Source organism: Stigmatopora argus, chromosome 12 (assembly GCF_051989625.1).
Source record: "Stigmatopora argus isolate UIUO_Sarg chromosome 12, RoL_Sarg_1.0, whole genome shotgun sequence".
Taxonomy (NCBI): Eukaryota; Metazoa; Chordata; class Actinopteri; order Syngnathiformes; family Syngnathidae; genus Stigmatopora; species Stigmatopora argus.
Window position 1 is genome coordinate 8,959,874 of NC_135398.1, and position 14,414 is coordinate 8,974,287.

Genomic DNA, 14,414 nt, shown 5'->3' on the forward strand with positions numbered 1-14,414 from the left:
GTCTATTTCAATCACTTGGTCACAAGTAGGCTTCTTTTCCTTTTGAGCTGCTGGGCTATATTAAGTTAAAAGTTTGGAACAAATAAGCAAATGTATTTCAGATTATAAAATTGCTCACATTTGTAACATTAAATAGATGACTTAGTCATTCTTAAATTAATCAAGTAAATCCTTTTCCACGCTGAAGAAAGCAAGCTTGGGGGGGGTCACGCAGAGTGTCAGTGATTGTTCCACTCGGCAAACTTCCACTCTGTTTGTACTTTAAGCAGATTTGCATAAGATTAAGTGTGATTAAGTCCCAGATGCTTCCTATTGATGGTGCAATATCCTAGTTGGAGCTCAGTTTCAAAAGTTGTCATTGTCGTTATTGAGCAGTCGACGTGACGGTTAGGCGGGTTTTCCACTGTTGGTATGGCAGCGAGTGCCTCAGAGGTGATGTCAAAGACAAGTGAGGCAAGAAGCGGCCCGGCTGGGATCAGTCATGCACCCCCAGAAATATTGATGCAAACCACTGAGGAGGACGCAGATCCGGCCGGGCGGCTTATCGGAAGGTCATTAGGACCAAATGGGAGCAGTTTGCTTGAAATGGAGAGGCAATATCTTATGTGAGGATGATTTCCGCAGCACAAGGGTGATTTTCATCAGCTTCCTGAATGAAGGCACTTTTATTATTCTTGTCACGCCCATTGGTAATGTATAGGTCATGTGGATCTATTTATTTATTCATTTATAATAGTGAGCAACATATTCTTTGGCAGCCCGACGAGTGGTTAGCGCGTAGGCCTCACAGTTCTGGGGTTCAAGGTTCGGTCCCAGTTCGGTTGCATGTTCGCCCTGGGCTTGTGTGGCTTTTCTCCGGGTACTCCGGTTTTCTCCCAGATCCCCAAAACATGCAGGGTAGGCTGGTTGAACACTCTAAATTGGCTGTAGGTATGAGTGTGAGCATGAACGGTTGTCCGTCTCTTTGTGCCCTGCAATTGGCTGGCCACCATTTCAGGGTGTCGCCCGCCTGGTGCCCGAAGTCAGCTGGGTTAGGCTACAGAACCCGTGACCCTTGTGAGGATAAGCAGTTGAGAGAATTAATGAATGAATAGCTTGTTTTTATTAGGGTTACCTGAGTATTTAATGACTTGGCATGACCAGAGAATTTTCTCAGGTTGCTCCTCAGCACTTTTCTTAGGTGAAGACACTGCATTGCTTTTAAGTATAACTGATGGAGTAATTAAAGTATGGAATTTGTAGTCTTTGGCCATCTGGTATCCTGGTTTATTTTTTCCAAGAGGGAGAGGTTTTATCGGTCACTGATAGATAGGATTTACTGTACTTCTAGCTAACTTTTATAAATGCATACTTTTTTAAAGCAGGCCAGCTTCTACGAAGGAACTTTTTTAACAGTTGATTTAATTTGCTTATGCCTCATTTTGAAACTTCCCTGGACATATCTGTAATTGGATGTGCATTTGGTCTCATGATGAATTAACCTAGAGAGAGAACCTGTGCCTTTTAAAATGATGAAAATAAGTAGGCTGTCATGGTATTTCTGGATATCTTTGTTCTCATCCAACTTACCGCTGAGCCACACAGCGTCTGGGTCATGGATGTGGAGGTCCGGACCAAAGACGTCGTCCAGAGTGACCTTTTTCTTGAGGGCCAGGCTGTCATCTTCACCTGTTATGAACATGTCAAAAATCAAAGAATAAATCAAAAACTGGCAGACAGCGACAGCATGGAAGATGGATTAACATTTCAAATACAAATTGAAGAGATCCCAATGCACTGACATTGCAAATTAATATTATAATCATCTTGATTATAAGGCCATGTCAGAAACACATATTAGTTAATCTCTGATATATGGAGTTACTCTAGTATTGCAGTAAACAAATAGGCCATTTAGGATGTAACATAAGTACAAAGAGGCATTTAATTGCGTAAATAAAGAAGTATACTGCAATGGGGCTGTGAAAGGGCAGCTCTGCAAGTGGTGAATAGTTGTTCAAAAATATAAAGTGGAGTTAGAGTGCAGTATAGCGGCAATTGCAGTGCAAGTGATGCGGTTATTACTGTCAATAACAATGATTCTCATCCAGGTTTGCACTTGATTTTGTTACAGCCAATAATGTACCTTGGTAAATTCTTTGATGAACATATCTCATTGCATAAAATTTCTCAAATGAATTTACCCTATTGAGAAGCTTTTATGTTGACCTTTCAAAGGATCATCTCAGATATTCCGTGAATTTGTTTGACTGGTGTTATAGACTTTGATTGTTTTGTTCTTTACACTAGCGCAGTTGTTCTCAAGCCTTTTACACCAAATACCCCTCCAAACATACCACTCCAAATGCTACCACTGTTGCAAACAATACAATACATCAGTGCAGAAGTGCAAAATATTAATTTAAAAAATAAGGCAAATATATTTTGCGGAAGATTAGATTAGATAACTTTATTCATGCCGTATTTGGGAAATTTTATTGTCACAGTAGCAAGAGGGTGAGAATACAGACACAGTTGTTGCTACTGATTTACTTTGTAGTTAAAAAATGATTTAAGGATTTAAATGAATAGTGCTCATCTGAATTTTAATTAATGTGTATGAAAAAAAAGCAAAATAATAAATCTGAATCTTGTACAATTAGGTAAAATTCAACTGCATAATACTAAACAATGTTAAGTAGTGGATTAAAGAGTTTGCTGTTTGTAAATTCACTTTAATCCTGTGATTGCTTCGCACACAATTGGCGGAATTTGTAACTCATTGTTTACCTGCGTAGTAGCTTTTGATATTTTGTGCTTAAGAGTCGCAAATAAAACCGTCAAACAGGCATCCATTCTATTTGAAAAATCTTTCCATCCCGTAATTAAGGGATAATTTAAACAGTTACATCCACAAATATTTAAACAATAAAATACACAAAGGCACAAGCAACAAACAGAACAGACGATCACATACACAAAGCCATCACACGAGCTTGAAAGCGAACGCAGCAGGTGGTGGGGTCGTTTTGGGACACGTTTTAGTGCCCACCAGTTGGAAAAGTCACTAGAAAAGAAGAAAGTCTTTGTCTTGTTTCACACGTAGACATGTTGCTGTGTCTCAAGCCGCTAGCGGCGATGAGCATTTTTTTAAAGATAAAAGCAGTGCTAGTTTGATAAAAGGCTGTCATCTGCTTTGTGAGGGAAATCGGCTCCTAATCGTGTAAGACCTGGACATCTAGTAGTCATGTTGACAGTTTAAACAATGAAAATGCGCGAGCAAAACTCATCGTGTGAGCATTGCATACATACGTGGGCTCAGCAGGATGACTGAGGTGACTATCAGGGAGCAGATGACGAGGATGACCAGCAAGGCAATGGCGATTCCTTTCCAGTTTCTTTGTGGCGGTGCGCTGCCCACCAGGTCCTGGTGAACGACATCATGTGTTTTTGAGTTTGAGGAGGAAAAACCTTGAATATAAAATGATAATCAAATTCAAATTGATTTTACTGTATATGGTGCTTAAACTGGATTGGATTGGATTGGAACTTTATTTCATTGGTTGCAGTAGCAAGATGCACACAACCATTGCTGTACTTAAGTGAACAGTCTTTTTGGTCCTGCCCACACAGTTATTATCCTTAAGGATTCTGCATGAGGGCAGAATTCTCTGACAAAACCAATATATACTATATGGCAGTGCCGTGGGCGATGGTCAAGCCCTATTTAAAAGAAATGGGATGTTTATTGTTCCCAATGGCAGCCAATGAGTAAAACAGAGTGGCCTATAAATGGTTGACAACTTAAATTAGAAATAAGAGTGTTTATTGTATGAGGCCTCATTACGTCATTGGGTATTCTTCCTATTAATCTTTTGCGGTCAGTATTTGCTACTAGGTTCCCCCAGAGCATGTCTTCACTCAGTCTTGTTTTTTTTCTTAGCTTTTAACTTTATCCCCATCATGTACTTTAAGAGTGAGTGGCATTCTGGGTCATCAATATTGAAGCCGACTGGAAGGAACTACGAGGGGGGAAAAACCTGGTTGCTGTCAGGTGTCACTTTGGTGTGATTAATGAGCTTCATCCAACATTCATACCGTTGTACTTATGAGACAGGTCTACAGCCTTTATGGACTGAAACTCCTCTCCTTTATTTATTATAGTTATTTGACAACCCAATTATTTGGGACGACATTGAATTAATACAATTACAGACAATAACATTGAATTGTACAGTCTTTCAGTAAATAAACCAATTTCAACTGTGCAGGGACAGTGTACTCGTAGGTTTAGCGCGATAGTTTTATGCTTTCATTTCTGTAGAGAATCACCGCCCCCACCCTGACCCCTCAAAAAAACCCACTAGTTTAATACCTGATACACACAAGTACATTGATTCAATTGGTCACAGTGAAAAGAGGAGCCAACCAACCACATCACACCGGCTGTTGATATGCTTGTAGCTAATTAGACCTTCACTGGGTGTGTCTGAAGCAAGATGAACAGCTCACTGAACTGTCTACGAATTAATGAGGCGTGTGCATGTGTGTGCGCATGTGTACATGGAAGACGTCCGACTCAGATCTGAATGTTTATTTATCCTGTCACGTAGTCGCGACAGCAAACTCCTTTTAGTGAATGTACTACCCCCTGGGGAAAATAAATAAATAAATAAATAAAACGCACAAAAAGAAAACTTTGTAGTTGTAATCATGTCAAGGAGAGCTTAGCACATTTTTCATTGGAATGGAGTCTTTTTAGCTGCTCTACTAATTAGTCACGTAATGGATTTTAAAGTGCTCCCCGTATCACTAAATAGTCTTGGCTCAGAATACCACATTGATAAAGAAGTCCTAGAAGATGTACTGAATCACTGAATTTCACGTCATAGAGCAGTATTTACACAATGGAGACCCTCAGGGCCTTCGGCACCTTTATAGACAGACTAAATACATTCTAGACCAATACAAACTGAGTTTTAAATGAAAAATATAATTAATTCAAATTTTACAAGTATAGTACATCAATAAATTTCATTGTATCTGTGATGTCTGTAGTAGAGTTCTCATCAGCAACTAAATGGTTATTACTCTGAAAGCATATTATTCAATTGTCAACTGCTATAACAAGCTGGCTTATTTATTGGTCAGTACTTCACAAATATGAGGAGAGGCCAAGCACTGTGTGTTAATGGTGATTCAGCTTCCAGTTTGAACTTGTGTGGTGTAATCACATCATTTTGGGACCCCCTAAATTTAATTTTATATTCCATGATAAAACCAATCACAACTCATCTTCATACTCAAGCACTGTACTCGTGGCATTATTTTTCAGAAAGCTGATGACAATATTACTCTATTTTTTCTTTGTACAATTACAGTATAGTTATGGATCTGTGTTACCTGATCGTTAATTTTTTTAATACTCTGACAGGATTCTATCCTTCAATTGGGATGTAAAAATATGGGACAGTGAGCCTTTAAGGGCACCAGTCAAGAATGGAAATCATTTGGCAAACTGCTGCTAGGTTGCAGGTTCAATTCATTGTGCTGTTGCTAACGTATTTATTTTTAGAGCGATTGGTGATGGCTGAATATCCAGTAATAATATGCCACTGCATTCACCTCGTGATTAAAGAACCAGGAACACACAGAAAAAATGTAGTCAAATTGCAAATGTCATACTCAAATTTCATGCTTTTTATGCACTTATAGGCAAGATACAATAACGATTTGAACGTATCACATTTTGAGTGCTGCAAATCAACAATGAAAAAAAGCATGCTTCATCGGATGATATACCACAGGTCAACAATTTTCTAGGCGCACAATCATTTGCTAAACTCCTAAGAAATTCACCCGAAGCACCTGATAGGAAAATGTCATGGATATTACTGCCTGAGCCCGAAATAGCGCAACCGCATGCAATTCCGAACGTCCACCATTAAAGGTCCTGTTCCATCACTGTGAGGCCATTTTAATGCACCATTAAAGTGTGTCTGCCTTATCTTCCCCACACAAACACACACAAAGCCATACAGTGCACAAGTGTGACCGTCACGGAGGCAAAATGGCTCTTTGCAACTTAGTGCTGCAGGCAAACACGTGTGAGTAAATATTTTGCTGTGCTCACATCTCTTCTTCCTTCTGTGACTAATTGGCCCTGCATGCTTGATCACAGGCAAAGAGAAGAAAAATCTTTCTAGATGTCCATTTAGAAAAAAAAATCTTGCTCCTATGGGATGCAAAATGATAGTAATCAACCTAAAGCGGCATTTATTTAATGAATAGAATAGAATATTTTGAATGGGAAACTCAGTCTTAATGGGTTGGACGTCTAGCGCCGTCAATTACACTGAAGCATGAACATTCATTGCCTGTCCTACCACTTTAAATGAGTATATAGATCATTGTCAGTGGCAGGCTGAATTAAATATTATGAAAAATATTTTGTTTTTGTTTTTATTCATTTATTTATATATATACGGGTAATATATATTTATTCAGAATTCTCATAGCAATGCTACTCATTGCAATCTATTGTTATTATGCCTGCGGAGCATTTTCATCCTCCCACGTGCTAAAGCTGGCGCCCAGAATGAACATAATGTTTGTAGGGAGGGGAAAAAAAGGCAAAGAGCCCTAGCTACCTTATGTTCTGCCAGTGGACTGACCTTGCTGTGGAGTTGTGGAGGTGTTTTTTGCTGAAATTTTCACACTAATAAGCAGAGATACAAAAGGCTGGACCATATATAGTATTAAAAATCACAGTCAGGAAATATTTTAGAGATATCTGAGAATCTGATGGAATGGTCAGGAAAATATGCTCAAATTAAACGCAATTGCCAACAGGTTTCTTAATTCATTTTGGAAATATTCAGCCCACAATTTACCAAATTACCTCACGTCATGTCAGTATTTTTTTTCCAAGAGTGAAAGCTTTTGTTCCGGTCAAGCTTTCCCCCCCACTCCTCCCTAATCCTTTCTACCTCGCACTTTCCCTTTGTCAAAACATCTCTTTGTCCCTGCTCGCTGCTCAAGTGTGAAATGGATCTTTTCCTAAGCTCTCTACCTGGTTTCCAAGGGAACCCCAACACCCATTGAAGCCACATCCAAAGTCTCGTACTGTGCACGGGGGTTTAGGAGGAGGTCATAATGTCCAACAATTATGCACATTAAACAAACTGCGTAACACGTGTTTTAACCTACAGGCTAAAACTCAAAACCAGCAGAGATACTAGACACCGTAAACAGGATTCACAACACCATGCAAAACACGGGTTGAAGCGTAAACCATCGGACATAAGGGTAAACTTTTCCTCTGGCGCGGCATCAATAAATGATGACCGCTCATGAGAGAGGATTAAGAATTTATGCCAGTTGGCGTTTTAAACTATCGTCTATCCAGCTGGTCCACCTCGACAAACATCGGCAAGCTTTGTCGAAAACGCCCGAGGCGAGCCAATGGAAACCTGCTGTTTAGAAACAACTTTGAGATTGGCGCGGACAGTTGTTGTTGAAACGGATATGTTTTGATCATTCAAGGGGGAAATGCTTTGGGGGTTACAATTTAAGTGTATATACCAGGGGTGGGTCCCGAATATAAAAACAATGAGATTAATCAACATTAATAGAAATGTAATCATTCAGCACTAGTTGAACAGATTCTGGTGCATTTCTGTAGACTTGTTTACTCCCGATATCGCCAAAGAGATCGAAGCTCGCTTGCCAAAGCGACATCTGGAAGCTAAGTGAAGCAGTCTCAGAGTCCAAACACTGACTGGACAATGAAGTCCTAGTCAGGTGAAGGAAACGGAGCTGTTGTGTTGCACCAGTGAGTGACCATGCGCGTCCTTCCGCCAGACACAAAATCATTGGCGCTACTTTTGTAAAAATAATGAGGCCACACTTTCCCCGTTTTAGTCTGATTGCAGCAATGTCAAATAGTAACAGCAGCAGTTGTTCAACTGCTGATAAAAGACAAGCGAACAAGACAAAATTCTATTCAATGATTCATGCGACTTACCTTTCTTTAAATTATCAGTTTTCACTTGTGAATTATTTAACTTCAAGTCACATCCATCATTTGGACACTTAAACTCAATGACCTGTGTGTGTAAACGTGTCTGCGTGTGTATCGCTAGCCCAAAAACCCTCCATAGTTGGACTGTTCGAAACAATTATTTTCATAGTCACCTATATAAATTAAACAATGTTTACTTGTGTACTATGTTTTAAGATTTTATCTAAGTTTTTACTGAAACCATCAACTACACGCTGAGAAAAGTTGGAACAATAATATGACCATCGCATTATTTTGAAATGAGAGAACAACTACCGTTGAAGCACAAATAAATTATTTTGGTAATTTTATTATCTAAAAAATATCTCTAGATGATTCATCGATTATCAAAATAGTTGTTTAATTACGTTAACATTTAGATGTCAATTTACTTGCTTAATTGTGACTTACCCCACAGTTTTCCTGATTTTATTCCCGTGTTGTAAAGCACCAAAACTCCTAAACATGTATGAGAAAAATAAATGAATAGTAATAGACTTGCAATTGCCTGGCAACCAATTCAGGGTGTACCCCGCCTTCTACCCGTTGTTGGCTGGGATGGACTCCAGCACCCCTGTGACCTTTATGAGGATACGTAGCACAGATAATGAATGAATGAATGAATAATAGTCAATTAGCTTCCATAAAAAATAAACAATATCTTCAGAGGGCAAATAATAAATGTCTTTAAAAAAAGAGAGCCCTTAAAAAAGAAAATCTATGTTGAATTACAACATAACATGCCCAGTGAGATGTTCTTTGTCCTCGAACAAAATACAAACAAGTTAGCCATGTACCAAACAGAAATGTGGGTGATAAAATCATAACAAAAAAACATTTTTATCAGTCCCCTTTTATCAAGCTTTGTACAGCCTAGTTTTACAAATATAAAATAAATCAAAAGAATAAAACGGCATTCTCAGTCTGTGTCAGGGGAAAGTAAACATGTGAAATATCAATATAAAGGATTTCTCAAAGCATCTGCTTTAGTAAAAAGAGCAACAAAAAGTCATTGATTTAGGCCTTGGCCACTCACACAAAGGTCTCTACATTCAAAACATTGAGGTTATGAAAATCCTCAATGGAAAAGTATGACGCTTTTTCCATGTAAAATCTCTAATCTAATTACAAAAAAATCCACTTGTGAAACATGTTCTGGAAGAAAGTAGTTTTGTAAGTTGAGGTAACACTGTATTTTGCAAAAATAACTTTTTCTAAAAATGGTTATCACGTCCGCCTACAGTTCTGAGATCAATGGTTGAATCCCCGGCGGGTTCCGACCTTCCTGGAGTTTTCATGTTCTCCCTGGGCCTGCGGGGGTTTTTCTTCGGGTACTACGATTTCCTCCTACATCCTAAAAACATGCATGGTAGGCTGATTGAACACTCTTAATTGGTATGAGCCCTTCGATTGGCTGGCAACCGATGCTTCTTTATGTTCAACTGTTTGCTGAAATTTTATATATAGATATGAAAAAAAATGGCTTAGCTCAGTGGGAACTTGGTTTTTAAAATAAAAAGTCGGGCTTCAACAATGGTAATCTACAATGTTCCCATCTGCCTCTTAGACAGGACCTTAACCACTATATTCAGGCGTGTCATGTGTAATTACTTGATCAATGTATAGGATCTGATATGAGATATTGAAGAATGCAGTTTTGAGAGAAGTCAATTAAAACCAAATGAGATGGAAAAAAAAAGTGAAATCAAGATAACTTTGAAGGAGTGTGGGACATGTATGTTCTACTATAGGAATTATATTAAATCTTAGTATTTTTTTTGTTCTGTTTCATAAATCTCTTGTGACTTTACATATCGCTCTTTTACTAACTACTACGACACTACTCTGTGACCTGGGTTGCCAATGCTTGTGTTACGCTATTGATTGGTTGACTTTTGAAAGTATGACTTTTAAATGTCCACTGCAATGACAATTGTCCCTGAAAGAGTGGAGACTTTCATTTCTTAGAACTTTTTAATGTTTGTTAAAGCATGAATCCTTTTGACTTGTAAGTTAATTGCCTATTGATTTGAAAGAACATCAGCACCGAGTCAACTGACAAGGTCAAAGGCCTTTCGATGCCCCTCATTGGTGTTAAATTACCTGGAACATTGGGAAGATTAGTCAAAGCAGCCATTATTCTGATTTAAAATGATGTTTGAGACAAAGTGCTCGAGGTAACTGTGGACTACCAAATTTGCTGCTACTTCTCCTTACGGCTGAGCATTTATAGCCTATCAGGGACTACAATAAGACATCGAATGTAACAAAATATGATGTATGGCGGAAGCCACTGGAGTAATGCGAAGGTTAGCTTCATTTAAATCAATAGGAGGATGAGTCAGCCCAGGCAATCTGCTCTATAACGGTTCATTCACTTGTAATAGTTATGAATTGTTGTTTGCTTCCGTCCGATGGCATAGAGGTTCAATCGCCTGAGTTTGGTGTAGGCAGGCATGGGCTGGATTCCCATTGATGGCAGTATGATTGTGAGTGGCTGATGGTCGTTTGTCTCAACCAGTCTAGGGTCTAGTCTACCTTTCACCCAAAGTTAACTGGAATTTGGATTTTCTAGAAATCATAAGTCTGCCTTTACAAAAAAAAAAGAGCACTTATACTTGCAGTGTAATTGTAATTGACTAGGGAGATGTCTCAAAAGGGTGACGATGGAAACGTCTTGCTCCGGCTTCCCTTCAAAGCTTCATAATCAAGCACATGTATTCTTTTGCACTAAAAGAGTGATCACATATCAGAGGAGGGCATCAATGTACTCGTAGCCACTACACTAATCAGAACATCTCCTCCTTTCCCGTCTATTTCTTGGCTCATGTTTCGGATTAAAGAAGAACGTGTTGATGCATTCAAAGCAGGCGAGTTGAAAAATCAGAAATGCCTGTTAGCTGTACTTTTTGCCCTGCAGAGGATATCTTTGCTTTATGTATTGCCAGTAAAAAAAAAAATAGCAAATGCGAGTTGATGCAGGTCACTGTTTTACAAATGGAGCTGGACATTTGCAAGTTTTACAGTAGGACAGCTTCCATTTCCAAGTCTGACACTGCACCTCTTCTATTCTGCTTGAACAGTAAAGCTGGCATTTTTTAGGAGGTTTGATGTATTGCGAAAGCTCTACTGCACTGCTCATTAATGTTCAAACAAGATGCCGTAAAACATTGGAAATAATCAAATGTTATGCCATCAGAAGTGTAGCCAAATAGAAAAAGGCTTTAATGAAAATAAATACAAATGTCATTTTTGAAGTTATTGGACAAACGGCTCATTTGTTCAAACAACCCCACAGAAAAAAATTGGCCTGTGTTCAGTGGTGCCTCTGAAAATGTTCCACCGGCCTGATAGTGACAAAACTAAAGCTTTCAGGATATAGTTATATTGTTGTGGTAAAGAGGCTTGTAGGAAAATATTATTAAAAAACAAAAAAAACGGAAGTGCCAATTGATGTATACTTATCTAATAAATATTTTAGGCACAAGGTAAAGCTGCCACATTTGAACAAAAAAAGGAACAGAAATAAATCATATATTTGCTTAATGAAACATGCATTTTTCAAACGGAAAAACAAATCTGATTTTCGATTGAAGTGGTTAGTAATTTTATAGGAGGAGGCAGTCCGGCGGCTAAATTTTAGATTGTTTTTCCACAATCTCTGTCGATATCAATACATATCACAATATAAAATAAATCTGATTTCAACTGCTCATAATATTAATATGAATAACTAATGTGATTATTTTTAATGGTTTCTTATTTGCATTAAATTGTATTATAATGGTATATATAATTATTCATTCATTATCTAAGCCGCTTAGGTATGCTCACAATGGTCACCAGGGTGTTGGAGCTCACCCCAACCAACTACGCAATCTATATATGACACCCAATCCAATTTGTCATACATTTCCCATTCATTTATATTCATTTTTGAAATCACATAGACTTAATGCCACCCACAAAACATATTTTCATTCCAATCCACTGAAGTGCAATGTTTTTAGTTTGCCTGTCACTCTCACAAATCTTTAAACTGCCTCAACAAGTCAACAATAGCCACCTGCTGTGCTACGACGTTAACAGCCAGCCTGTTGACAAAACACAGTATATTGCAGTCACCGCAGCCAGCAAAGCGATGACATTCTCCAAGCCAGTATCTCACTTGCGTTAAGTGCACGCATCTGTACATGATTACATTGCGTCCCAGCATTCCCTCTGGCTTCATTCGCGCCCCCGTCTCAACACTCTCATCATTAATGCTCACTCTGTTTTTGCTTCCACCCTCGTTATACGTCAGCGCTCTTCCAAAATCTGATGAGGTCCCTGAAATCTAAAGCTGCGCGCGAGAGCTCAGGCTGCTCCACAGGGCTGAAGTTACAACAGCTTCATCAAATATTGACTCCAAAGTTGTGCCTCGCAAGTGTCTTGACCCTCATGTCATAGATGTGATGAGAAACTCACGTCAGAGAAGAAACAGAGGGCTACAGCAGACGAGGTCCTACCTGGTCCAGCTGCTGAGCGCCTTTTGCCGGCCCGTTGCCGTCTCCCGAAGAAGTCATGGGTGTGAAATTTTTAAAAAAGCGGAAAAGGAAGGAGGGATGAGTGTGCGATGTCCGCTGGTGACAGGTGCAGAATAATGAAGACTACAGAGATACGGAGCGAGGGTAGAGAGGCAGGCAGAGCGAGGAGGAGGAGGCGGAGGAGAGAGAGGGAGTAAGCGTTCAAGGATATCTGATGATTTGCTGAAATAATGACGACCGTGGGCGCAGACAGCGACTCATGCGCTGCCATGTGGGAGGTTCGCTTTACCTCTGCGGCACAATGAATGGAGTCCCCTGACCCGACATTCAAACCTTATCATATGTGAGACAATGTTCATTCACGGAACATTCATTGGCTGAAAAATTATGTATTTGAACTAAGAGTGTTGGTAGTCAAAAATGGATTGGGCGCATACTGTCATCAATGGCAATGAATGAGTTAGCGTTAGATTTTATTGTCATGAATAAGCAATGTACTGCATTTTTCATTCTTCGTTCTTTATCTTTTAACCTTAACGATTGTTTTATTGGTTCATTTATTTACTAGCTGCTTTATTGTTTTATTTATGGATTTGATGAATAATGAATGTTCGTTCTAACCAATTTACTAGAGCAATATGATACAGATATGCTCTAACAATAAAAAACACTTTTGAGGTCATTAAGCACAACCAGAATTCATACATAAGGAACAGTGGATTTTAAAGTCGCACCATCACCTCAGGGGTACTTTATGGAATTAGGTAGATTTTTTACTACGTTTAACCAACACCCATCGTCCTAAATTTTACAAAAGTGCAACAAAAAGGTTTAATTGTATTTTGCCATTTGTCAGAAAGTCAGAGTTGCTACTGAGTGACGCACTGTTTAGCGCATTGGGTCCTCTTCTGATTAGTTTAATCACTGTGGCGGCCAGCGTTTTTTTTGTTTGTTTTGTTTTTAGTGTTGTTGTTCTTGTCCGGCCTGACCAATAAATTCAATCGTTTTATCAAAATATGCTGAATGTGTTGGGTAAGAAATTGCTCCAACACAGACAAAACTAAACAAAAGCCTCCATTTTTTTCGTCAGACCAAATGGTGAGCTGAGTGGATTAAGCAGATGGAGGTGGACCAGCTGGTAAGTACCCTTTGCTGCATTTTACTGAAGACTGCTTTGACCAAGTGACAAATGTGCCCAATGATTTTTAAGAAATATATATTTTGGGGGTATTCAATATATTTCTTCCCTCAGTTACTAAACTTGAGATCATGTAAGTGGGCAAATTGTTGAAGCTGGTACTTGCTCCTCATTGAATATATTCATCTACTCTAACTGAAGAAGACTGAATTTGTCTTAGAAGGGATGGCATAGAGGGTAAAAGTATTTAAAGTCTCAGATTTCAACAGTTTTTTTCTCCTTTAGTTTCTTAGAATATAGAATAGGATGTACTACTATTAATCTAGTGGCATTTTACCATTTGATATGAAGATTTTTTTGCTCTTAGGGTATTTACTTTTTAAATGCACCACAACGTTAGTCTGATAAAAGCTTGAATGCCAACAGCTTGAAGCCTTATTTGGAATGCAAATATTATCATCTCAAAATAGCAACCAAAGAGTTGAATAGTAGAGTCGATTTCACGTGCTTTCTTCTACCGAAATAGTATGAATACATTTGAGACCTAAGAGCACAGCAAACAGTGAAAGCTTGATTTGAAAGTTCACCAAACTAAGCAACAGTTAGTAATGCAGGTTGCCTTTTGAAAGTTTCTTGAACGTGTTCTTTTGTGCTCTGCAACTGCTGTTGTTGGAACATTATTCAGATATGATCCTATCACACATTTCCA

At 38.7% G+C, this 14,414-nt stretch overlaps 1 protein-coding gene and 1 long non-coding RNA gene across 4 annotated transcripts in view; one reads left to right on the top strand and one right to left on the bottom strand.

The window, feature by feature from the left end:
- Positions 1-14,414, top strand: part of LOC144085327 (uncharacterized) — a 78,148-nt gene that overhangs the window by 13,622 nt on the left and 50,112 nt on the right. Inside the window, exon 5 of the long non-coding RNA XR_013304089.1 lies at positions 13,658-13,705. This is a non-coding gene — a long non-coding RNA (uncharacterized LOC144085327). The remainder of the gene's footprint in view (positions 1-13,657; positions 13,706-14,414) is intronic.
- Positions 1-14,414, bottom strand: part of dpp6b (dipeptidyl-peptidase 6b) — a 59,378-nt gene that overhangs the window by 13,273 nt on the left and 31,691 nt on the right. For 2 of the 3 annotated variants that reach the window (XM_077614462.1, XM_077614460.1), the window contains exons 2-3: positions 3,292-3,406; positions 1,570-1,668 (exon numbers count right to left, since the gene is read on the bottom strand). In XM_077614462.1, coding sequence (XP_077470588.1) covers positions 1,570-1,668; positions 3,292-3,406 — 214 coding nt within the window. Of the gene's footprint in view, positions 1-1,569; positions 1,669-3,291; positions 3,407-12,549; positions 12,743-14,414 lie in introns of those variants that run through there. The other variant, XM_077614461.1, reaches the window with a different exon arrangement.